The 27,163-nt window shown below is 47.4% G+C and overlaps 1 protein-coding gene across 1 annotated transcript in view; it reads left to right on the top strand.

Moving 5' to 3' along the window:
- igsf11 (immunoglobulin superfamily member 11) overlaps positions 1-27,163 on the top strand; it is a 93,906-nt gene that overhangs the window by 61,998 nt on the left and 4,745 nt on the right. The window contains exons 3-7 of the mRNA XM_035623268.2: positions 14,860-15,023; positions 22,438-22,645; positions 23,579-23,734; positions 25,193-25,315; positions 26,926-27,073. Of these exons, the coding sequence (XP_035479161.2) occupies positions 14,860-15,023; positions 22,438-22,645; positions 23,579-23,734; positions 25,193-25,315; positions 26,926-27,073 (799 nt within the window). The remainder of the gene's footprint in view (positions 1-14,859; positions 15,024-22,437; positions 22,646-23,578; positions 23,735-25,192; positions 25,316-26,925; positions 27,074-27,163) is intronic.

The raw sequence follows: 27,163 nt of genomic DNA, 5'->3' as shown, positions 1-27,163 counted from the left end.
CCCTGCACTTCTCATACTGGAATGCGCTACACTTGTTAGTCCACTACATTTATCTGACGGTCGTAGTTATGAATTGGTTTTGCAAATTCCATTTTTTTCTCTTACACGCAAACATGTGATTCACTTCACCAACCGGGATGTTTGGCCAAAGATCAATCGAAAACCAGCGGTCGGGGGCCGAATCAATCGGTGACACACGCACACGCACACGCACACACACACACACACACACACACACACACACACACACACACACACACACACACACAGACTCCCTCTCGAAGGCGTGTACAGGAGTCGCTTCATCGCGTAATTTACGCTGTTGTCGCTGTGCAATTCTTTCCAGTTTTGGTGGATTTGGAAGATAAGTTGGAGGATGAAAGGTTTTCTTTATGCGCTGAGAAAATTCCCCTTCCTTTTCGGCGAAAAAACATTTGAAAACAAGGCTGTTTGTCTTATAGTTTATGAAAAGCTGACATTTAGATGATGCATGGTTTTCATTGGACAGTAACACTGGGCCTCATTGATGCATGCTTCCCCCCAAAAAGAGTGCAATTTATTAAAAATCAAAGTACTAGCCCACACATACAGCTAAAAATGCTACTTAAACATTAATGCAATGCTAATAATCTTAAAGTACGAGACTTTATCATAAGTATGAGCGATTTACTTTGATTGTCGAGTAGAGCTGCAACAGTTAATCGATTAGTAATCGACCACTTAATTAATCGCCAACTATTTTGATAATCTTTGATTAATCTGTAAAAGTAATTCTCTGATTTCAGCTTCTTAAATGTGAATATTTTCTGGTTTCTTTGCTCCTCTGTGACCGTGAACTAAATATCTTTGGTGTGTGGACAATAAAAAACATCATCTTGCTGATTTGGGAAACACAATCACCATTTATGACATTTTATGGACCAAACAATTAATCGATTGATCGAGAAAATAAACCACAGATTAATCGATAATGAAAATAATCGTTAGTTGCAGCCCTAAACTGTCAAGTATTTTGCTGATTATTATTTTGCCTTAAGCTGTTTTCCGACATGAACTCCACAAAATGTCTTGAAAATTGGGTCAGGACATTTTCCGGAGTTTGCCGTTCCCATGTGAAGAACGCAACGGGAACACACGCCCGGGACATTCAGGAGAGGGGGTGGAGCCTGTAGAGCGCCCACTCTAGTCCTGCGCCATATGGCTGAAAACTTTATCACGATATAAGTGTTTCATATCGGTCGATATCGATAATTATTGATAATTTTTTCATGACTTAAGAAACACAAACACGAGCCAACGAGATGGCGCAACCAAACGTGATACTGTTACATGATTGGCTATAAGGCGTGTCACTCCATACGTTGCCAGGTACCAGAGGACGAGTGCCGGCGTAGCGAGTCTCTTTGCTCCGGTTTCTTCCAACAAGGAAACAAAAATTATCGAAACGTTCTATCGAATGCATTTTCTATTGATATTGATTACGTGTCCATCACGATACATATCGTTATCGTTTTTATCGCCCAGCCCTAGCCCCCTCGCTCACCTGATGTCCGGACTTCAGTTCGTGTCTGAAAGCGGCTGCACGGTTTGTTGAAGGCCACGATTTTAATTATAATCCGATATTTTACACTGTTGTTTTATGTCTTAAAACATAAATGAAAACTTTGCCCACCGCTGGTAATTTAACAAGGCTCTGACAAAGTTTGTGCACAAGACTCACATGACCACACACACACACACACACACACACACACACACACACACTCTCGGCCTCTGAGGCCCAGAACCAGCTCACCGCCTGTCAGTCAGGCCCTGAGGAGTCTCAGCGCACTTTCACACACACACACACACACACACACACACACACACACACACACACACACACACACACACACACACACACGTGCAGAAAAGATCAATGGGTTTACATTTCTAGAGCAACATACGCCCCCCACTCCCACACAAGCACCCCCTCCTCCCAACCCCACCGCCGAGTCTCTGACCTGTACCTCGACAGCCGACGTATAGTGAGGGTATTGATTTCCACATATTAACGCAGCCTTCATGAAAAGCCCCAGGCAGCAGAGGAGAAGAGAGCAGGGGAAGGGGATGAAGGAGAGAGGAGGACAAGAGGAGATGGGGTGGAGGAGGATGGAGGATGGAGGATGGAGGATGGAGGATGGAGTTTAAAGCGGCGCCTGCTGCCTCTGATACTGTACATCGTGCTCAGAGAGATTCACGTGTCAGATATGAGCGAGTTCAAAACCTCCAGTTACATGCTGCGGCCTTTTGAAATGTTGAAATAGCGAAAAATGAAGAGCTTGATCTGTACTCGCTGAAGTTGTGTGTGTGTGTGTGTGTGTGTGTGTGTGTGTGTGTAAGATCTGGTGTTGGTTTATATGGTCTTCTGAGGAGGGGGGGGCGGTGGTCCTACTTCATAGCCCCAGAATATGAATTTGCAATTTCAAATGAACCATTTCCACCCGCTTTTCCTGCCATTTGCCTGCATGCTTCCCCATTCTGTTTGCATGCGTAGCCGGTGTAGTTAGACACAGATGGAGTCGGACACGTACGTGTACATGTGTACAGAGCCACCAGATGTTTATCTGCAATTGCCGATGCAAGGGATCTCGTGGGTGGGACGTCGCCTCTAACCAGCAAACATGCCCCTGCGTGAGCGTATATGTGGAAAACCCGGAGGATCTGTGCGGACAATGAGGCGCGTGTCCTGTGCTACAGAAGTGGGTTTGTGAATATTCTATGGATGTTTTGGAAAGCCACCATCGCAAATTGCAGTGAATCTTTGGCAACCCAGAGGCTCGGTTGTGAACGAGAGGAGTCCACAGCACACCCCGACAGCCTGCCTTTAAAGTTTCAATGTGTTTCAGCGTCACATTCAAAAAGATCAGATGACACATAAAAAACTGTGAAAGGTCACTTTGATGGCTTTTGGCTGCCGCTCGTCCGCTGGGCTTTAGGAAAAGGCTTCACGGATTGTTACGCTTCTCTTCACTCCACCTCAACATATTGCTCTAACACCGCAGCGTGGCGCCCCTCTCGTTCACTGCCCCCCCCCCCCCCCCCCCCCCCCCCCCCCCCCCGGCCAGGTGGAGGGGTGAGCTCTCGGCTGAGGGAGGGGGCTGTTACTGTAATCGGTATTTGACCCCGCGACCTCGTGTGGATGGAAGAACGCCGTCGCGTTTGGGTGTTTTAAAAATCATCAGTGTGTGTGTGTGTGTTCGGGGAGGTGCAGTGGATCTGTCCGCTCTCTGCCTAATGGGCAGCACGTGCGCCTCCTTATCCATCAGCTGCTCCTCGCTTCCGCCTCCCTTCCCTCACTCGCTTGCACACTTTTCTCCCCGTCGTGCGCACACACACTCGTCGGCGCTCTCTTTTGTGAAGGAGGGAGTGGGAGGAGGCGTGTTTGCCAGCCATATGGCAGGGCCAGGGGCGTCCGGAGCAGATGTGCTCGGCATTGGGGGGCTCTGCTCCATCAAGCACACACACGCACACACACACACACACACACACACACACTGAGGCTTACACAGCAGCGCCTGTTACCGAGGAAGAGGTCACCGACTGACAACGGCATTACCCAACTCCCAAAGGTCTCAGACTTCGGAACCAGTGAGTGCGTCGGCAACAAAGTTGAGAGCAATTCATAGTTTCAGTGGCGGTTCTTGTTATGTGTGACACTTCGATCAGGTGACACTCAACTTGTCGAGCATGTTCAGCCATCGGTGCATGAGAACACCGCAAAAATGGAAACCCATTAATACGTGCACGTGAAGAAATATACATTGCATTATACTGTACATTGTCACGACAGCTCAATGCAGCTCCAAGGCCTCTGCTCCTGTCGGACTTTGTACGTGCGTGCGTTTTTCTGAAGGCGGATCAAAGAGTTGCCCCTGACTGATCAGAGCGTAGGAAAACTTCTCGGCGATCAGAGTTCGGTGCTTCTGACTTCTTTGCGTTCCTCTGCTGTCTGGGAAAAAAGAGCCCTCGCTGCCCGGAGAGCGCCGACTCAGCGGGTTTGTGTGGATTTTTCTTTTTTTTTTTTCTTTTTTGCGGAGCTGTTTTTTTTTTGCTGAATGCGTAAAAACAGATGGAGGTGTGTGTGTGTGTGTGTGTGTGTGTGTGTGTGTGTGTGTGTGTGTGTGTGTGTGTGTGTGTGTGTGTGTGTGTGTGTGTGTGTGTGTGTGTGTGTGTGTGTGTGTGTGTGTAGTGTACAGTAAAGTTTTCCCCTTGAATGAAATGGCATGTAAATTTGACCAGTGTGCAGAATGAGAACGGAGGCCGGTTCCCAGTGTTTTTGCTGAGCCAGCGTTTGACCCACATCAAACATTCAGAAGCGGAGTAAAGTTAGAAAAAACATCACTATGCCGGTCAACGCCGAGGCTCAGGCTCACATCAAATAGGAGCGTGTGAATAAAGAGAAGAAACTTTGCAGCATTTTTTCCTAAATTACCATTTCAGTTGCTCGAGATGATGTGCATGAAGTGAAGCGGTGCAATAACGACCGGCGTGTTCTTAAATGTCGCCGATGTTGTCCGGTGTGTCCATATAAGGACATTCAATTCTTTTGGAATCCGCCTCGACTTTATACCAACCATCCATCCATCCATCGTCTACCGCTTTATCCATTTAAGGGTCGCGGGGGGGCCGGAGCCAATCCCTGGTAACATTGGGCGAGAGGCGGGGTTCACCCTGGACAGGTCTCCAGCCTATCACAGGGCCACATACAGAGACAAACAACCATTCACTCTCACATTCACACCTACGGTCAAGTTAGAGTCTCCAATGAACCTGACCCCATTCTGCATGTCTCTGGACTGTGGGAGGAAGACGGAGAACCTGGAGAGAACCCACGCACACACGGGGAGAACATGCAAACTCCACACAGAGAGGCCCTGGTTGGTTTGAACCGGGACTCGAACCCAGAACCTTCTCGCTGGGAGGAGAAGGTGCTCACCACTACGCCACCGTGCAGCCCTTACTTAATACCATGCATTCATATTTCCAGTTGCAAAGGGTATAAATAGAATCACATGTAAACTCATTTGTGTGATGCACAGAGACGGCAGAGAGCTTTGTTATTGTAAATGCTTATCTCTTGCCGGTCATGTACTGTAATGACGCGCCCGTGTGTCAGTGCATAATTCATCACGAGTGCTCGTTTACACAGAAACTGGAGACGGGAACTTTTGAATAAAAAGCCAAAAGAAAAACACGTCGGCTCATCCCCTCCTCTGTTCAACTGAGAACTAGTCCAAAAGATGACTGTGCTCATCTGTCAACGGCACAGAAAACCGAAGTATATCAATATTGTTTTTTAAAAAACGTGACCCAAATGGCTTTTTCGTTTTTTGAGAAAGGGAATCAATGGTCGCCGTCACTTCTCCTTCTCTAAACGACGTGCGTCACTCGGCCGCTCGTGTGTCGTGGCTGAGTCAGCTGAGAGCAGCTGTGTGTGTGTGTGTGTGTGTGTGTGTGTGTGTGTGTGTGTGTGTGCGTGAGACAGCTGCTGGTGAAGTGTAGTGTCTGGGTTCTCGGCCCTTTCTAATACAGCATGTGTGAGGATATATTCTTTGCCAAAAGACTTTATTTTGTGGCAAACTACAGGTTGTGAGCTTCAAAAAGAGAGAAATCACACTAATGTAAAGAGAAATAAGAATAATAATAATTAATATAATTACAGGTAATCATTGTCGACAGCTGAGAAGTACGCGCATTTATCTTTCTTTGCCCAGACTTTAATGCCACATTCAAACCGTACATCTTACGCTGCTCTGAGCCGTCAAGTTGCCTGACAGAGGAAACAGATAATGTATCAAGTAAACTCACAGCCTGCTTAGGGGGTCACGCAAGAAAAATGTGGGCGCGCAGCAGCGTAACAGACGGCATGAAATAACGACAAACACCGTCTAGAGGAAGCTTCGTGAAAACAGTTAAGCCCCTTTGTTAATACTCATACCAATACTAGTATTCCTCAGTACTCATCTCAACTTTGTAGCTGTTAAAAAATATGTATATATATATACTCTTTGCCTCAATCTCAAAGCTTCCCACCGACAGCACACTGCACATCGGCGGCGGCGGCGGCGAGCTGAGCGAGGGTTCATCCTGAAGGTGAAGCCACACAGGGACTCAAACGGACCATAAATCATTACGGGCCCTTTTTTTTTTTTTCATTGCGGAGAGAGACAGAGAACTGTGCTGCTGCTCCCAGGTGGCGCGACCAGTGTTGGCGGTCTTCAAACCACCGTCCTCATTCGGAGAGCTACACACTGTGGAAAGGAAAGATTGTGGGATCAAACTGGCAGAGCGAGTGGGGAAAAGAAAGAAAGAAAGAAAGTAGGAAGTAGTGTGTCAACTCAAGCCGATAACTAACCGAGGGGGGCAGCAGACAAGGTTACCTCGGGGGGCATAGTCAGGAATAGTCCTGTAGTGTTGTCAGCTGCGAGGCTCTGGCTTGGCTTGGCTGACTGAGAAGCTCAGACTGTGTGTGTGTGTGTGTGTGTGTGTGTGTGTGTGTGTGTGTGTGTGTGTGTTTACCTGTGGACGTGCAGACAGTGGACAGACAGACAGAGAGAGAGACAGAGAGAGAGAGACAGAGAGAGAGAGAGAGAGAGAGCCAGGCCCGAGTCTGGCCTCACCCGCAGAACGGGCAGCGCACCGAGAGAAGACCCCTCCATCGCCAGCCCAGTTGAAAAAAGGGGGACGCGTGAGTGCGGCAAAAAACCCGTCGTCCCACCGGTGGACCGTATTTATTCATCCGTGCAGTCTGAGTTACCACACACAGAGTTGGTGTACGGAGGCTGTGTGGTGGCTGGTTGGCTGACGGGGAACGGAGTCTGTTCCTTTCGGGAAATCCAGGTCTGGTTTCCTCAGCTGTCATTTGGAGAAAAAAACTAACAACAACGTGCAGGACAGTGTGTGCAGCATTTGAATTTTTGAATTTTTCATTTGGCTGCATGCCGCACGACCCAGGACGGGGTCAATTTTGTCCTCCATTGAAGTTGGTACTTGCTACTTTTAATTTTTTGGTCAGCGTGTGTGTGTGTGTGTGTGTGTGTGTGTGTGTGGCTGTGTCGAGGGCTGCATGTGCAGAGCCATCTGTTTGCTGCTTTGGCGGTAGACTTCCAGTGCCCGAGCTTATCTGTGCACGAGGGCAGTGGCCTACTTCAACCTTCTGCTCGCTCGGCGCACACGGCCCGAGCGCACTCGTTTGGTCGATCACCCGTCGGCTCGGCTTGTTCACAGCAACTTTCCCCCAGCTTCACTCGCAGCACCTCGCGTCCACGAGTCCCCGGCCTGTCACTCATAGGAGACGATATTCCTCTTTTATTTTTTTATTTCAAACCAACACTTATTTGTGACACGTCCAAATTTTGTTTCTACATGGAATTTATACAGTATGATATGTGTTTTTAAAGGTGACATATTATGTTCATATGCAGGTTCCTACTTTTAATTTGGGGTTAACACTTTAAAAGGTGTACATGCTCTAGTGTTCAGAAAAGGCATCAGTGTCATACTGTCCGCTCCTGCAGCTCCTCTTTTCACCCTCTGTCTAAAACGCCTGGATTTCGTTTAGCCCCTCCCCCTCCCGGTAAACCCTAGTCTCCACTGATTGGCCAGCTTCCCCCAGTCTGTCGCGATTGGTTAACAGATTTCAAAATGTGTAGGAAATGTCACGCCGCTTCACCAGAAAAGCGGAGATTGTCAGATTGCAGACGGGGTTACCCCCCAAAAGAGTCCAACTGTGACATCACAGTGGGAGAGAAATCCGAACCAGTTGTTCAGAGCCAGGCTGGAGGGTTTAGCCAGCTCACGAACAAAACAATGAAAAGTGTGTATCTGCGGGCCGGCAGACACCGCAGATACACACTTTGATGTGCATAAACACTGAAAATTTGATTTTCTTTTTCATAATCACCTTTAATCACCTTTAATACTAAATTTCCTTTTTTTTCCTTCTTTTTTGGGGAATTTAAAATGTATTTAACAACTGAGTTTGGATAATATTGCAAGATTAAGTATCAGGCAGTTTTCATGAATATGTGCTGCCTTTCGGGTAAAACATGCTTCTTTGTGCGGGAGGAAACAACTTTACCATCACATTGTTGTGCGATGTGTCAAATCTTTTTACTGAAACACACATTTAGCTTCAGTTTAATGCTCCTTTGCATGAATGCAGGTCAATCGACTTATAAGGTGTAGCTTAAAATGAGAACGAACTCTACACTCATTACGCTACATGACATCACATTCATATCGCTGGCGCTTTTCGTCCAATGCGACTTACAATAATCATGTCATGGGTAGGCAGATAGCATTAAGGGCCCGGCCCCGACCGGGGATCAAACCCCCTGACCCTCTATACCAAAGTCGGCGTCGTAACCCACTAAGCTATACCAGCTGCCAACAGTGTTCGTATAGCCAGTGCTCTCTGCCCTATAGCTCGTGTGTGGTTCCTTGAGGCCTTGCGTTTCTAGTAGCAGGACACGAAGCTGCACTAGCTCCACTGAGTACAGTTTAGAGGAGCGTATTAAGCGATATGTAGGCGCGTCAGCGCGCCGTGTTCAGGAGTTGGCTGCTATGGCTAATAGGTCAACTGGGATGGGCAGGGCAGGGGATGAGGGGGAGGATGAGCAAGAGATTTTTAAGGCTCTTTCATTGGATGAGCGTTTGCTGGACAGGCTGAGGAGGGGGCGGGGGGGGGGGGGTGGTGGAGGAAAGGAAATTTGAAAAAAACATGGCAGAGGTTGAACCGACATCCTCGTCTCAGTTCCTCTGGAGCCACAACGATATCTCATCCAGTGTGTGTGACGTCATACGAGTTCCCCAAAACCCAAGTTTAACCCCGAGGATGTACCAAGTCTCTCACACGGTATCAGTATATCAATGCACGTACCAACTTGTTGCACGCACGCCGTCATTTAGCGTTATTGCCGTCTATATATTTAAATTTAATACTGGGACATGTTCTGATTCTGATAGCAGCATTGGAAATGCCTCCGATACTGCTCCGGTCATTGGTGAGTAGGCACATGTATCTACCAGTCTTTTAAGTAGTTTCTGCCAGATAAAACTTCTCTTTCCAGCATGAAATATTGCCAAATAGCTGTGATATTTGCTCACTCTGGCTAAAGTTCCACTACCAGAAATCATTTCTTCTTTGGCGCTTTATGAGCAGACGAGAGGGACATGATAGCAATCATCACTTCCATACAGGCTTGGTGGCATACAGTTCTCAAAATATATTACATGAGTTGTAATAATAGTTGTTAAATGTACTGATATCGGATTGATACTCCGTGTCGGCTGATACGCATTGTCCAGGTATTGGAATCGGTATCGGGAAGGGAAATATGGTATCGGAAAATACAAACAGTTCATGGCCAAGAAATAGTCCAGTGCATTACTTTCAGTAAAATGACTTATTATCTTCTCTTGGATTAAACAAATGACACACGACAGGGGGCAGGACAGGGAGCAGCGGGCTATAGCTTCATACTTAATTGTTAGATCATTTATCTGACAACTTGACTTTCCCAAAGGAGACCATTGGAAGTGACTTAGTGGATCTTCCAGACGAACAATATTAAAGTTGCCAAAGCACATACAGGAACTTAACCCCCCCGCCCCCCCCTCCTTTATCAGAGTTGTTTCCTCTCAACTTCATTTTGAACCTGAACAGTGCTCTGAGCACGGTGCTTGATGTGTGGGCTGCCGAGCAGCTGGGTACACGGCCGCGCCACCTGAGTTTCACCCGCCCCGGGTGGCAACATCACAGCCCCCCCCCCCCCCCCCCCCCCCCCCCCCCCCCCCCCCCCCCCCCGCTTACAGTACATACACGTCCAGAAGCTCACCGCGGAGCCCCCTGGGTCTCTTGCGAGAGAGCGGGATCTCCGTTTTTTTGTGTGTGGGCACAGGTGCCGATGCAACGCGGCCCCGCGCAGATGCTTCAGTACTTCGGTACCGATTCACTTCTAGCGGATTGGCGGAGTCCGCAGAGGAACTCTTAAAAAGGCTGCGGGTCAAACACGAGACGCGATCAGAGCCGCCAACTGTCATGCCCCAGGCGGGAGATGCATGATTTTTTTTGCTCAATCTCTCTCCCTCCTCTCCCGCCCGCGCCACTTTGAGGAGGTCTCACGTGTGGAGAGAGAAGAAACGCTGCCGGCAAAAAGGTCGATGTCGAGCGCGAAAACTGACACCGACTGTGATATGGTTCAAATGTTGCTCTCCGGCCTTCAACATTTGAGGATCGGAGGTATGTCATGGAAAGTGCGGTTGAAGAACAAGGGGTTGACGCGTGTCAAATTTGAGATCGAGATGGAAGAAGTACGATTTCTACTGCCGCCGGCAAAGAGAGTAATATTGTTTTTTGTGATAGCGGATTAGTTTTAAACTTTTACATATGTAGTAGTGTGTGTGTGTGTCCTGTTCTCTCTCTGTTATAAATCAGACTCATGAACCATATGTCTCTCTGTTTGTGTGTGTGTGTCCCAGCCCGCTCAGTGAAGCTGTGCCAGAGGCTCATCACATCACATCACAGCGTCGGGGGCATCTGTTTGAAACTGAAATAAAAGTAAAGCCCATGAATAAAAGAGCCCCATGAATAAAAAAAAACAAAGCAAAAAACACGGGATGCAAATGACTGTGTGTGTGTGTGTGTGTGTGCTCTTCCTCAGTCGAGCTACAGTGCAGCGATGATGGGATGGAGAACAAATGCAGGGCGAATACAACACTTCCACTCTTTTACTCACTCTCTCTCACACACACACACACACACACACACACTCTCTCCCATGCTTTCCGAGGTGTATGCTTTTTCTCATGCATTAATCAACAGCGGTTTTGACACTTTGCCTCTCGAATGAGGAGGCAGAGCTGTTGGTTCTCTCCTTGACTCACATGCCTGAGGTGACTTTATCAATTTGGCCTCACTGGGGAACAACAGCGTCCTCGCCGCCTACTCCGGTCCTGCCTTCCAGCCCCGGATTGGTTCTCCCTCACTTTACCTCCCCGCCTGACTCCCTGTTGTCCCTTCTCGCGGCGGTGCGTCCTTCCCTTCGCCTCCTCGTCTGCTCCTGCCGTGGCTCATCTTGTGAGTGTCAAGTGATAACATGATGATCTAACTTTTTTTTCTCATATGTGACATCGTTGATTTCATCTTACATAGTTTAGTTGTTCCCATTCTCTCGTCTAATCGTGAAAATTGAACGCCAATCATGCTGCTTGTAGTTTTGCACGCACATTCTTGATATTTCAGAATAAAAAAAAAAAAAAAGGGATAACAATGAGTTGCCATTACCTGTTTGTCAAAGCAAATGATGCCAGCTTTATCTTGGAAGTAGAGACCGATATGAATTTTCATGGGGGCCGATGCCGATACCGATATTTGTGAGTACGAGATTCCCGATACTGATACATTTGTCAAAAAGTAATTGAGGCTTGGTATTCTAGTTTAACCATGAGCTTTATCATAAATAACTGAAAATTGAAAATATATATACAACCAAATGCAGAGTCGAGCCTCGGGGGCGGCTCGGGGCTGCGGGTGAGAGGAGGCGAGAACAAGATGTTTGTTGACAGGAAGAGAAAAACAATGAATGAATCTGGTGGGATGGACCGCTCGTCTGCGTCGGGACCTTTACGCGCCCTCGCCTCGGCGATATGGAGGAGACCGCGGCGGCGCTCGCTCGGCCTCGGGGCGAGAACGGTTTAGGAAGGGAACAAAACAAGAGGGAAAGCGTCAGGTGAACGCCGAGGACGCACCTGAGACTGTTTCTCTTCAAGTGCGCTCTTCCCTCGACTTTGCTGCGGCTGTAATCTCACCTGATGAATTTTTCACCCGGCTCAGCCACAGTGGCTTGATTTTTTCATATTTCGCACACAACATATCAATCTTTCACCCAGGTGGTCAAACTTGACAACGTGTGTCTCACACCGTTCATGCCAACACACATGTACACCCGGTGGACCCGGAGCGGAGCCGGTGCAAAAAAAGCTCGGGCAGAAGTCGGTGCAATGATGAGGCAATGCCAAGCAACGGCTCCGTTTAGCCGGCGAGCCGCCGTCAGTCGGGCCGTTTGAGCCTCCGTCTTTTACATGTGTCCCCCCCACAGGGCCACGGTACATGTCACCCACCGAAGTCACGCTCCGATGAGTTTGAATATGTATGTGTGGAAGTGGGTGGGCCATCATGTGCGACTCGAGAGGGGCATGTTGTATGTACGGGCTGTGTGTGTGTGTGTGTGTGTGTGTTCTTTGGTTTGGGGGGGGGTTTACAGGCTCTGTGCACTGAGGTTTCCTAATCCACTGTTTTGAAATGAGCCCTCCGGCTGTTGTGGGTTTGAGAGACTGCTTCCTCGGGAGGAGGCTTAGAGGCGATAAGATGCTCCTTCTATCTTCATTCCTCTAGGACCTCTTTCTTTCTTTCTTTCTTTCTTTCTTTCTTTCTTTCCAGTGTTCCCCCCGCCCCCCTCCAAATCTTGCACATGTAATAACTCTCCGAGGTCAAAGGAATTAACACTCCGGCCGATCCCGCGCTGCCAAAACAACCGCACATCTTCTGTTAAGCTTGCAACCTTTTGTGTGAACTTCCTCCTTTTTTTATGGGGGGGGGGGGGGGGGGGGGGGGCTGATAATCCTCCAATAAGAACATACAGTGAAGGATGAGTTCTGCGCAGGAAATGAACATTGTGTGCGTAGCGGATAGAAGATGATCATATTAGGGAGCTTGTTATATGATTGTATTTACAGTATAATGGTCTATTGAAAAGGTCTATATAAATTGAAAGGTCATTAGCGGCACTGTGACGCACGTGCGTCCGGCTGCTTGACGTGCCTCGTCTTATCGTTTGAGCAATCGAGTAACGGTGAGGGATCATACGATCATGAATTATACTTCCAGTGGGATATAATGCCTTTAGGTGTAATTTACTCAAAGTGCTTGTATGAATATATCTAGCCTGCAGGGCGCGTGGTGTCTGCCAGCGGGAGGGAAAGCGTAGGAAGTCCAGCAGGTCTTGGACGGACAGAGACGGAGGAGCAACAGGCAGTCTGTCGACTGGAATGTGATGGTGATGTGCAAATGAAGGAGACGGGAAAGCTTTAAATTCTCGGCAGGTGGAAAATGCCTCTATTTGTGGCCCAAAAATAGCACAAAATAACTTGGTAATATATCCGACTCATGCCGTACATGCCACGCAAGCGCTGGTGGTCTCCGCTGTTGGCTTATGGCGAGATCATCATCTGACATTATCACTAACAAGGACGATTCACAGGACGTGATCAATTATCCGTAATCGCATCAACCGCCATCATCCTCCTCACCGTGTTCGGATAAGATTACTTCCCACTGGGGCCTTTGGACATGGATACATGCTTGCCGGGGGAAGATCTAACTTAATTTGGGCTGTAATGTCTTTAGCCGGGGTCTAGAAATAGGACGCAGCATCGTGTGCACATTTGTCTCGGTGGGTCTGTTTACGGCTGACAACTGAGTCCGGATCGAGGAAAAGGCAGCTCCTCGGTTCCTATAGAGCTCGACAGTGAAGTTCCCGGAAACTGAAAAGTCCCGCTCACATTGGCCATCGACATTTTGATTTAAAGGCCATGAATTTCGTCACCATCCGCGTTGGATCAACCACGAGCTACGATGTTGTATGAACCTGTAGAAGCCACGAGCCCGTATGAAATCAACCTTGTTTGAAGGAAAACATGTTTTATTTCGCAATGTCATCGAGAAATACGCCACCACCCCCAATCCTAAAGTGAAACATTGACGTCTCTGATTGGCGGAGCTCCCTGTTACCATGCAAAATGGTACAGCGGACTTCCTGTCGGCTAGCGGTACTAGCCGACAGGCACTATTATCAACAATGTAAACACTATTGCGATGATGATGAAGGTTGAATTCAAGAAAAACCTAAAATGTTGGTTGGAAGTCGTTGGAAAGGAGTTCGCAATGGATTATGGGATGAGTAGTTCTTTGACTCTTAAAATAATTGTGGACAGTCATTGCTTTAATTTTCGTTTTCCAGTTGTTGTTTTTTGCTCCGATTAAATTGTTCTATGGTAAATATTCATCTCGTTGTTTATTGGCTTGTTTCCAGTCTTGAAACTCTTTGTATAAGGATTTTCTGAATCGTCAATGGGACAGGAAGCAGCAAAATATTGGTCAAAATATCCACTTTCCCCACTTGTCATGTTGGGTTTGTGTACATGTATTGATACGAGCCGTGTTTCCATGGAAGCGGCGAGACGCGGGTGTAGTTCTTAAAAGAAATGAATAACTCAAGAGGCGGCCCATCGTGTTCCCCCAATTCAACCGTTGCATATTTCATGCGATCCCTTTCGCAGTGAGGTCTAGATGTTTGTTTGTCTGCTGAGAGCGTTTCGAGGAGAGGAGGGGCCCGGTTCGGAAATCGTGTGTTTGTTTTTGCCGCGAAGATGAAAAGGCGCCGGTGAAACGGACGCGTTGAGAGATTAAACATGACACGCTTTTAAAGATATTGCACATTTAGGAATACACGGCAGAGCTTTTCGCTCATTATTACTCGTAGTTGTGGACCCACCGCCCGGCCGCGTCCGTCTCTATCTGTCCACTATCCCTCATGCAGGTGATCAAATAGCCCCGAGGAAAGACTTTGAACTTGACAATCTAGCCTCTCTTACAAAACTGCAGAGCTTTAAAGGAGAAATTGTACAAGATGCAATTTGTTTGGGAGCCGTCATTGCCAGAACTCTGCAAGTCTTTTCTTTTCGTGTCATGTGAGTGCGTATAACTCTACCATGTCGTCGAGACTCCAATCAACCGCCTCCGTCTTCTTCCCGCAGTGTGTGTGCGGGCGCTGGACGTGACCGTGGCCCAGAGCAGCATCCAGGTGGCCCGCGGCCAGGCGGCCGTCCTGCCCTGCTCCTTCACCACCAGCGCGGCGCTCAACAACCTCAACATCATCTGGATGGTGATACCGCTGTCCAACGCCAACCAGCCAGAACAGGTACGGCACGCAGACGCGCCGACAGGGGGAGTTCCCCACAGGCAATACTGAATTGAAGAGAAGTGCCGCGCGACATATTCATGGAATTATGGGACGCAGCAGAGAGAGCGCTGCAGAGGAAACTTTGATAAGAGAATTGCTGTGACGGTTGTAATTATGCAGGAAGTTCAGACGGCGACTGTTCTCCTACAGTGTGTGTATGCAATCTAACATGTGTTGTAATGCACGCTGCCGCATTTGCATCGTGGGGATGGCCGCACTGCGTCCCAACGCCGACCTCTCAGTCGAAGCAGGTACTTTGCTCTCAATCTGTACCGAGGTGTGCTCAGATGCAGCGCGAGGGAAAAAAAAGAGAATTTCAGAGTCGCATTAGAGTCGGTGGAGCGATCCGACGACGGGCGAATAGACGAGAGACCCAAGGTAAGTGGCTCTAGAGTCCCTGACAAGGCTTGAGGAGGCCTCCATGCATCCATCCTCCTTACACGACAAGAATGGATGTCTCCTCGCTTATGGCGATTATCACCAAAGAGAGAAAAAAAGTCCATGCCTGTATATATTCTGTATTCGCATATGTCAAAATGTGCAGCGGCTGCAAAAGAAAGACTGCAGACCAATTTGTCACCAAAATACAAAGACAAGAGATTTCTCTCTCTCCGGTGCATCTGAACGCACCTTGACGATGTCGGCTGTGTAAGTTGTAGATATTAGAAGGCCATAGTGGCACAGTAGGATGTAGAAGAGTATCAAGCTTAAAGTGCGTGTGTCCATAGTCAAGGTTGTAGCCTGCAGGCTTCTAGTGCCATGTGCCACAAACAAAGCTTATTCTAATGTTGTAAATATTGTGTTTGGGGCATTTTAGAATAATTTCACAAGAGACACTCACATGATTTGGACTTTATTCACGGCTCAGTGGCTCCTCATCATCGCCCCATCCTGTCCTGCTACTCTCTCCGTCTCTGTCTTTCTGTTTGTTCCTCCCCCCTCCCCTTCCCTGTCTCCCTCGCCCCCGCCCACCCACCCACCCACCCTCCCTCCCCACTCCCTCCCCACCCTTGCGGACTTCTGTGACTCCATTTGAGCTGTTTAACATGCAGCTGCAGGCCGTACAAGCTCACCTGCTTCCCTTCACTTTGAACTCCGGCGCTAGTCGGTCGTCCAAATAATACAATCATCTTCTGCACTAATTATCTCACGCCCACGACAGGCTCTACATCGCAGCTGTTCTCACCGCGCACGCACGCACACACACGCTCACACACACACACACACACATGCTCACACACACACACGCTCACACACTGATCTTTTCGATCGTGGCGAGGACTCTCGTTGACATCGCGCGTTCCCTAGGGCCCTGACCCCAAACCTTAAACCATCGCAAAAAATACATTTCTAACCCCCATATCCCCAAACCTGCGTCCAGCCTGGACTTTCAGACAAAGTCCTGAACCATCAAGCGGTCGTTTGAAGTTGTGACGACACAGAAAGACGCTTGACAGGGCGCTGGTCCCAATGAAATGCGGCGCTTATGAGCTGCACATTAAGCACGTGCATGCAAAGTGCACAGTAATGTAAAAAAACGGAAATGCACATTTTCACACATTTAGAAGTGCACACATGACAGAATAACGCTCTCATGTGTGCACCTGTGGATAAAAGGCTTACGCAGTTGACACACACAGAAACAGCGGTGAACACAATCACGTAAAGGCCCCCTACTCGCGGATGAGTGCGCGGGCCTTTCAGACGCCAGGCGTGCGATGATGGGAGCTGACACATGTAGAAAAGCCGCATCACATATGTTGTGTTGTCATGCAAACACCTTGTAGTTGTACATGTGAGCACAAGCGACACGTACACAGGGTACGGTCCCCATGCACGGGACACACCGTTGGGAGCGTTACGCGCGGGCAGGACTCAACGGCAACCGCAAACACGCAGTCCGTGACCGCCATCGGGTCGCGCACGTGAAATTTGTGCGCGGCGTCAGAAAAAGAGCGAAGGAGGCAAAGTGCCGCGCGGTGCGACGGTGCGAGTGCAGAGTCATTCCGGAGGAAGAGAGTGTCACGAGCGATTACGGCTGACGCTAAAAGCCATTAAGTATTACTGAACAGACCCCTGTGCACTTCCTCGCCCTCACAACCTGCGTTAGCACTTTGGCGAGCGCACGCACGTCTCTCTCCGGTCACAGTCTCGAACATCACGTTTGGACAGTTTATCAAAGTCATCGTTTCTCGAGGCGGATGATGCAACGGTTTGTGTTTAAGAACATTAATAATATCAAACTAAGGACACCACACAATGTTCTTGCCTGCTGCTCACGTGTGTCCAAAAATCTCTCGTCGGCGTTTAAATGAGGAAAACAAGTGTAAAGTTTGAGTTGGAAATCGATTCTTCTCAGCGGCGTCCCGTCCCTGATCGAATCTACGTGTCCCATTTACCCAAAATGTCACACTTCTCCTCTCGGGCACAGAACTTGACATGGTAGAGATTTCAGACAAAAAATTCCTGGCGGAGACGTAGATGTTCACACGATTGCTATGAATACATTTGTAATTAAAATAACTCAAAAATGTCAGAAACGCAACATAAACCCTGTTGCACTTACCACTGTACTATCCAAAGTGTTATCAAACAAACCTTGTGTATATTTCCCTTTCCGGATTATGTGTTTTTCAATAAATTTGCCACTATTAAATCGGAAGCATATATACGATTAATAAATCATTTGTTATATTACAGCTGTACAGGTCTAACAGTTGACGATAACACAAAACCTCGGATCTCTATTTCACTGTTTAAAACTCAGCCTTGCTGTCGGTCGTATCCCCTTTCTTTAATCTGATCGTGTGTCATGTTGAGCACCGGTTCACAACGTGTAGGCACGTAGCTCACAGGAGTGTGTGTGTGTGTGTGTGTGTGTGTGTGTGTGTGTCTATATATATAATCTGGTCATCAGAGTGTTGTTGTGATCAAATGTCCTAACCTAATAGTAATCCAGATAAACACACACACACATACACACACACACACACACACACACACACACACACACACGTGTGTGTATACAACAACACTGGTTATATATTTGCGAGCTGTTGTTTATCCTCTTTAAACAGTTTGCTGGATATTGGTGTTATTTGTGCTCCAATAAAAAGCTGTAGGTACACACACACACAAAGTCACACACACACACACACACACACACACACAAACTCACACACACACACACACACACATGCACACACACACAAAGTCACACACACACACACACACACACACACAAACACACACACACACACCTGCGAATCGAATTTGTTGTTTCAATCATTACAATTGCTGATACTTTTTAAAAAATTAAATCACCCCCCACTCTTCGGAGAGGTAGTTCAATATCGTCATTGCTTTCAAAATTCCATCTCGTCACATATCTTCTCTCTCGCTCCGTAGTTGACGAGAGAAAGTCTTTGGAAAAAGTTTTATCCCTCTTTTTTTGTTGTAATTTCCAAATTATTTTCGGTCTGAAAATAAATTAAATATGTTTTCATCTTTTCCTGGAGAAGAAGTTGTTGGCCTTTTTTTTCCCTGTAAAACACTAATAGTCAGAACTGTGCAGATTGGGTGAAACGAGGCTCCATTGAAATCGAGGTCATAGAGAATCTGCGGTGCAGAAATGATGTTAATCTGTAATTGAGAACATCTGTCGGAGCGTTTTTAGATGATCAGATTCTGATCCTTATCTGAAACAGACAATCTGCCACGGACGGGGGCGGATGGACGCTGCATTCAAAGACCCTTGGAAACTTGACCTTTCTTCCTCTCCTGTGTTTGCTCGTGTTTTGCCCCGTGTCCAAACAATTGTCAGCGGACACGTCAAAGAAAAAGGAACAAGGTCCCATTCCAGACAAACTCCAAACTGGCACCGTGGTCTGAGAGAGGTTCAGTCTCTCATGTACATTAATGTTTTATTGATCAGCACAGAATATGTTTGTTCATCAGTATGGGTTTTAAGTGGGGTTTTTTTTTAAGGACATTTGAGCAAGGAACGATCCAACTGTGACTAATCCCTTTCAGTGAACCTTAATGTACACATATACAGTATGTGCTACTGTAGAATGTACAGGTGAGTTGATCATACCGAAGGAAGTCATCCCATGGAAAGTAGGGCTGCAACTAATGATTCTTTTTGTAACCGATTAATCTGTTGATGATTAATCGATTAGTCCTTTGGTCCATAAAATGTCAGCAAATTGTGAAAAATTAAGATTGTGTTTTTCCCAAATCCCAAGCTGATGTTTTTTGTTTTTTTCCCACACACAAAATATATTAAGTTTACCGTCACAGAGGATAATATTCACATTGAAGAAGCTGAAATCAGAGAATTGTAACTTTTTTTTCTTCATAATAACTACTTGAACAATTATTAATATCAAAATAGTCGGCGATTCATTTAGTAATCGATTACTAATCGATTAACTGTTGCACCTCTCAATGAGAAGTAACGTAAAATCCTGCACGCAATTTGTCACCTCGAGTTATTTTCTGTTATTTTTCGAAATATACATGAAAAAAGCGTTGCGGTATATCTCAGCAGTTTCCCCCATATACCCTCCCCGTCGCACTGCGTTTTATTACAGTATCGTTGGATCGTCCATTGTGAGAACAGTTATATTTTGTATCGGTGCTCCCATGCAACGGCAACATTAATAAGAGCATGCAGTCATTTTAGAAACATAGACGGTTGATGCCAAACGTGTAGAAATAACGCACCAACTAGTACGTGCATGATGTCCAGAGCATGTGTCGGAGGATAGACTGAGATAACGGCGGCGGCTTAGAGTCGGAAAATTGTCGGGAGGGCTGCGGGGGTTTAGAGATTTATTCAGGCTTTATTGAGATGATGGCAGTGTCCCTCGTGTCTGGGGCCAGCAGGGCCCTCGGTGGCAGTCGGAAGTAGGCTACCGTCATGTCATGGGACGGGTGACGGTCACCGCGCGCGTCCTATTGTGGCTGCTGCTCACAGGCGGGATCGTGGAGAAGATTCAGGATACTGTACAATGAGAGAGAGGTTGCTTGTGCTGTGTGTGTGTGTGCCTGCTTGTGTGTGTGTGTGTGTGTGTGTGTGTGTGAGAGAGTTTACCGCTGGACGAGCAGTCCAGCTAGAGTTCTTAGGGCCGTCCGCCATCTGAGTGCAAGCCATGACCTCTTTTCTCTCGGCGTCGGCTCCAAAGCCAACCAGGTCACGCGAAAGGATGAGGTGATTTGAGCGCACGCACGCACGCACGCACGCACACACACACACACACACACACGCATGGATGTGGTTCAGCGCAGTGGACAGAGACGCGATCTGTGGAAGACAGGTGGAATGTGGCACAAATAAAGCTGGAAGAAACAAAGAGTGGACCCTAAAGTATTGATTAGTTCTTCAGTGTTTCTTTCTTTTTCTTTTTTGAATTGTCAGAAACAAACGGTGGGAACCCAGAAAAATACCGAACAAATAACATACACGAATGACCGAGGACAGGTGTGAGATACTGCTCAGGTCAGGACCTCGTTTAATCCCCTGCTCATTCATGCGCACACGGAACAGACGAGTTGTTGCGTGTGAGGCCCGATAGATTGGATCACTTTCACCGAGCACGAGGATTATACTGTCAGGTCACCAGGAGTGTAGAGCCGGGTCACACCAGCGCTGTCTGTCTGTGGCGAGGGAGGGACGGAGGAAGAGTGGCAGACAGACAGAGAGACAGACAGACAGGCAGGGAGACAGACAGACTGACAGGCAGAGAGAGAGACAGATGATGGACCGTTGGCCAACCCGGCATTCTCCGCAGTATCGGAATCGGAACATCTCTAACCCCAACCATCGCTATTAAATGTCCAACGCCAACACTGAACTCACTTCACACACACACACACACACACACACGATTGAAGGCGTGTCGCAAAGCAAGGGGCGGCCAAAATGTCCTCACTTTCCAAAAACGTCGTCACTCTAATGTTCTAAATCTCAAACTGGTCCACACACACACACACACACACAGAGAGAGAGAGGAGATGCAGTTGCAGACTCTCATCACAGCTGAGGAGCTGCCTATTCATCTGCACATAAGAGGACAAAGCGAGAGCGTGCTGCACTCAGGAAATTGCAGCCGTGCAATTTACAACCGTTAAGCAGTGATGGAGGACACAGTCATATACACACTTACATCAGACCTATCGCTCACACACACACACACACACACACACACACACACGCGCACACACACACACACACGCACACTGGTGCTGGTTGTTTCCCTGCCTGGGTCTTTGAACAGTTCAATGGGGGCTCTTTTCACCAAAGTGAATGGCCCCTCTGATTCCCATTCCATGCTCGTGTGTGTGTGTGCGTGCGTGTCTTGCGTGTGAGCTGGTGTCCTCTTCATCTCTGTGGACGCAGCTGAGGGGCGAGGGCTGTTCTGCATGTGGCCCGGCCGCACAAACGAGCTGCTTCAGACCCGAGTCCGAAGCCCGAGGGGGGGGGGAGCTTTTTTTTTTTTTTTTCCCCCAACAAGCTGACTTTAATTTCCGGGGGGCCGCCGAGACGAGCTCACCTCAACCCGAAGGGGCCTGGTGGCTCTTGTGTGTGTGTGTGTGTGTGTGTGTGTGTGTGTGTGTGTGTGTGTGTGTGTGTGTGACCTCTCAAAGGTCACTGGCGCGAGCAACCGACGACTCTGGTCGACCGGATTCGATTCCCTCTTGCCGAGACACCGCCTGCAACGCCTCTCTTGGTTTCATCACAGTGCAGTTTTGTACATTTTCCAAGTTGAAAATGTTTTCAATTATGCATACGCACATTCAGTGGATGCTTTTATCCGCAAAAGAGTCTCACCGCGAAAGCACGTACTTTTAGCATGTACCCCTAATACCCCTGCAGCGTGTCCACCGGGCTAGAAAGACCACTTACAGATGAAAGGTTTTTATTTGTTCGTCTGTCTGTTTGTGTTTCTTCTTTTCTTCCTCCTCAGGACGAGTGGGCCTGTTCTCTCCCTTTACGTCCTCCGTGCACGGGCGTTTTTCAGCCAGTCTAGGTCGCCCTCTAGTGATAGGTTATTGTAACTGTCCACTGAAGGAAATGTCCAACAATCATATTCATGTTCAGATCCTCCACGCGACAATAAGCGTTGACCTTTTTTTTGGGGGGGGGGGGGGGGGGGGGGGATTGGATTCTCAACATTGACTTTTCTTTTCCCTCCGCCTTCTCTTCCCTGACCTCCATGCATTTCCCCGTCATTCGCCACTTCCCACTATTTCACCAATCCATTTCCCTCCATTGTCCATCTCTCTCTCTCTCTCTCTCTCTCTCTCTCTCCCTCTCTCTCTCTCTCTCTCTCTCTCTCTCTCTCCCTCTCTCTCTCTCCACGCCCAGGTGATCATTTACCAGGGCGGCCAGGTGTTCAGCCTCGCCAACCACCTCAACGGCCGCGTGGGCTTCGTGGCCACCATGCCGAGTACAAGTGCCTCCATCTTCATCAACAACACCCAGCTGTCTGACACTGGGACCTACCAGTGCCTGGTCAACAACCTCCCGGACAGAGGGGGGCGCAACATCGGCGTGATCGGCCTCACCGTGTTGGGTAACTCACTGGCACGCCCCCACAGACGCATGCGTGTGGTATACAACAACGATGGTCTCATCTCACTGGGACCATGCACGTACGCCTATAATATGTCTCAGGTGGCGGTTAAGGTGAAAGAAAGACAATAATATTATGTATTCTGTTATTTAATTTTCCTGTTTAAGTTTCAAGAGTCAACTTTATGGTCAATTCCTGCAATATTGTTCCAGACATACGGAGGAATTGAAGAAAAAAAAGGGTTTATCTCGGACCCACGGTGCAGTAGTGTAAGTTTAGTAGTATTAAAAAATAAATAAGATAAGTAATATATATATATATATACAACGAATAAATTCTAAATAGTGCAAAAGTAAGAGTAAGGCAAAACCACACGGTGTAGAAAAAAGCTAAAGAAATTGAAAATGTGCAATAGAAAGGAAATACTGTACAGTATGTGAAATATACAGGACCCTATAGAAATGGAATAAATTGAAAATGTGCAATAGAAAGGACGTGGAGCGCAGATTGAATGTGATAAATGTAGAGGGCCCTGATGAAAGGGACAAGGGATCCTCAGAGTCTTTGGAGTTCACATGTGAATTTGAGTAATTAATGGTATCAAACATTTTTGACTTGATTGTTTTCAAAATATAATTTGGAAGGCAGCATTTCCTTCCAACCTCCAGAGCTCTGGAGAACATTTTGACAACAGGTTGTCGCTGATGGAAAGTTAATTTTTCAGTCCATAAGTAACCAGAAGATACATTTACGACAGAGATCTAAGCAGCTTGAACACCAAGTTGGAAACAGCAGGTTCTTCGGCATCTTTTGGGGATTATATGATTGACCTTCTGCAATTAGGGAACACGTCCCATCTGCTTTGTGGGAGTGGTTAACTCAACGCCGCCCTCTCTCTCTCTCTCTCTCTCTCTCTCTCTGTCCATCTGCCAGTGCCCCCGTCGGTGCCAGCGTGTCGAATCCAGGGCGCGCTGGATGTCGGCAGCGACATCATGCTGTTCTGCAGCTCCGAGGAGGGCATCCCCACGCCGTCCTACTCCTGGGAGAAGCTGGACGCGCTGCCCAAGCTGCCGCACAACGCCATGCAAGGTATTACAAACAGGCTGGCGGTCGGAGTTCCCTTTTGCCCCAGCTTCTCCGGTAAATCTCTCACACGCGTAGCGTAGCTCGGCCCCTGCCGCGACTCCCCGCCATCACTGCCCACCCGTCATGTGCCAGGCCCCCGACGGCTCCCGTCCACTGATCCTGCTGAGGGGTGGTGATGATGGATGGATGGATGGAGTGTGTGTGTGTGTGTGTGTGTGTGTGTGTGTGTGGATGAGCAGAGTGACGGTCCTGTGGTGTCTCTCATGCTGAATTCCAACTCTGACGCGGTTGTCTCATCCGGACTCGATGCTGTAGCTGCTTCGCCTCTGTGGCGCCACAAACGTCCACCCAGCTGCTCTCGGCGGAGCCGGCGTTGGTTCTTCAGCATCAGAGAATCAGTGTGGTGGACTTTCCTGTTTTTCCCGCTGTTTCAACTAATCTTCATCACCGGTTTGTACACTACTGGTCACAAGAAGATCGATATATATACGAACAGAGGTCGCATCAGTTGCAGAGGACAGATCGCCACGGCGATTGACTCATGTTCTTTGTCTTTTCCTTTATGGAGACAAATTCTGTAAGTGATGGGAAAGGATTATGAAGTTGAAGAAATTGAATCGTAAATTGCAAATTCAGCAAAAAAAAAATAATTGAAAGGTGAATGCATGTTAAATTATGAGCGTTAACTCTTTGATAGCTCACCAGAATTAATGTTTGGTTTGTGACCAATAAAATAACTTACAATTATTAGAGTTGGTGAACCCTGTTTACATTATATCTGCATGCTGCTTATTAAATATATGAAGCATATATTTATCATTCAAAGTCCACTGAGGCTTTTCACTTTAACTTATGCGGTGTAATCACATGAGCGTTAGGACGATCTTAGTAATATAGAACTGTAAAATTAACGATCCACTCATTGAATCCCGTCCGACCTCTTACATCATAGAACCAAAGTGGGATTCTGTATTCATCTTTTAAAGTTTTTGGAGCTCGCGGCTCAACTCCGCGATAGGAAAACCGCTGAAGCCCCTTCCCCGAGTCCAGTAGTGTGCATCCCAGTGCCTCTCAAAACTCAACCATCCATCATTTGTTTTTTTATTGCAATGTACTTCACTTGTACACCTTTGATTGAAGGTTGACAGCGCCGTCTACATCTGCGTGTTATCGTACTTCACACAAAAGTTTTTATGTCTATACATTTTGTGAACGACTTCTTCAGTTCATCGTGCTTAGAGTTATTCTCACGTAATACTATGTTTTTCAACAAGTATCGTGTCATATCGTATGCTTCGACATGGTGCATGTATTATTAATTACTGTGTGTGTGTGTTTGTGTGTGTGTCTGTGTGTGTGTGTGTGTGTGTGTGTGCGCGCGTGTGTGTGTGTGTGTGTGTGTGTTTGTGTGTGTGTCTGTGTGTGTGTGTGTGTGTGCGCGCGTGTGTGTGTGTCTTCCAGACCAAATGCAGGGCACCGTCACACTGAGAAACATCAGCACCAGCACCTCAGGACTCTACCAGTGTACCTCCAGCAACGCGATTGGCAAGAGCACCTGTCTGCTCAACCTGCAGGTTGTGGCGCGTAAGTGAACGCACCGCCCCTTCGCGCCCGCTTCCCGTTTTCACACACCGGCGGGCCGGCGGTGTACATTTATAGATGGATTTATATTTTTACAGCTCAAATATATACGACGCCGTCTGTATTCATACCCACAAATCAAAGAAAAATGATCCTTTAACAAGTTCCCCCTGAGGACGAGCGACGGCCTCCCTCCTTCAGGACGGACGGACATGCAGTAGATGCTGTTCTGCAGGCAAACACCGCCGACGCAATATGAATCTCTCTGTCAAAGATCAGTAAAAGCAGGAAGAACCAACATGGTGCAGATGTGAACGTTCTAGAAAGTCCAATATCAACGTGCACTATTCCATTGCATTCCGTTTAATCATTTAAAATATTATAAAATAATAATAATAATTTATAATAATATTATTTATAATAATATTATAAATAAACGCAGTATTTGATGTCTCTGTTTCCATTCTTTCACGCTTCATATTTATTTGTGGACGTGATAAAAAACGGACGCTATTATTCGTTACACTTGCCGCAAGGACTGTAACTCTATTTTAAGAGTTGCATTAACTGAAATGATTAGATTCTTGTTTGTGTCTTCCAAAATGAAACAAAAATACTGGAACGTGCACCCATGTCCAGTGATAATAATATAATTACCCGGTATAATCTGAGGAGGATTTGGCAGAAGGATCTAGGTCATTGTGGTTAAACATACTGGCAAATATATAAAGGAGGCTGGGGAGGAAATTCACTCAGCATGAATGAAACCACAGGATTTATTTTACATCCAATCTGGGAGAGTAAACGATGACTGTGTTTATTGGGGGACCAATGCCCAGCGCGTGAAAATATGAGTTTGCAGCGACAAAGGTTGGTTTTGTCACAGCTTCCCGAGTGATCTTCAGAGTTTGGTAAGATTCATATTCTCCAGATTTTGAAAAATGGACTGAAAACTATGTTAGACATAGTTTTATATGAACACATGTTACCTGGGGCCAATAATGAAAGTGAGAATTTGAAGAATCATTTTTTTTGCTCATAACATTGGTTGGACGCTGATCATGTGGCTGCAATATTTACAAAATGTGCATGTGTCATAGGCCTGGGATGTATTACAGGTATCAATAATGGTGCTATACTTTAGTTTGACAAAACTGAAATAGATTTAAAAATGAAAATGACAAAAAAGAAAGCTGCACACATGATCTTGAAAACAAGTGACTCATCTTGCTGTTTATCTCCATATTCTGTGGCAAAGTTTAGAAACACTTTCCCCAACTGTCTCTCTCTCTCTCTCTCTCTCTCTCTCTCTCTCTCTCTCTCTCTCACTCTCTCTCTCTCTCTCTCTCTCTGTGTTTCGATGACTTTTTTTTATTTAATGCATTCTTTGATTTTTTTTCTCGTTTTTTAATGCATCTCTCCCCCTCCCTCCCCCCCCTCCCTCCCTCTCTCCCTCCCTCCCCCCCCCTCTCTCTCTCTCTCCCCCCCCCCTCTCTCTCTCTCTCCCCCTCCCTCCCTCTCTCTCTCTCTCTCTCTCTCTCTCTCTCTCTCCCCCTCCCTCCCTCCCCCCCCCCCCCCCCCCCCCGCTCCATCTCTCTCTCTCTCTCTTGCAGCTCAGCCTCAGAGCGTGGGTCTGATAGCAGGGACCATTGCTACGGGAGTGCTGGCCGTCATCATCTGCTCCCTCCTGGTGGTGGTCACGCTCTTCTACTGGAAGAACAAGAACAAATACGACGAGGAGGAGATCCCCAACGAGATCAGGTTGGTCGCAGGCCGATAGTTCCCGAGAGCTGCTGTGCAAGAAGAGCGGAGAACGTGACACTCAAACTGGGACTGTTATCAGCACACGTA

The sequence above is a fragment of the Scophthalmus maximus genome, chromosome 11 (genome assembly GCF_022379125.1).
Source record: "Scophthalmus maximus strain ysfricsl-2021 chromosome 11, ASM2237912v1, whole genome shotgun sequence".
In the NCBI taxonomy this organism is placed as follows: Eukaryota; Metazoa; Chordata; class Actinopteri; order Pleuronectiformes; family Scophthalmidae; genus Scophthalmus; species Scophthalmus maximus.
The sequence above is the reverse complement of the archived record's forward strand: the minus strand, read 5'-3'. Positions and strand labels throughout refer to the sequence as shown.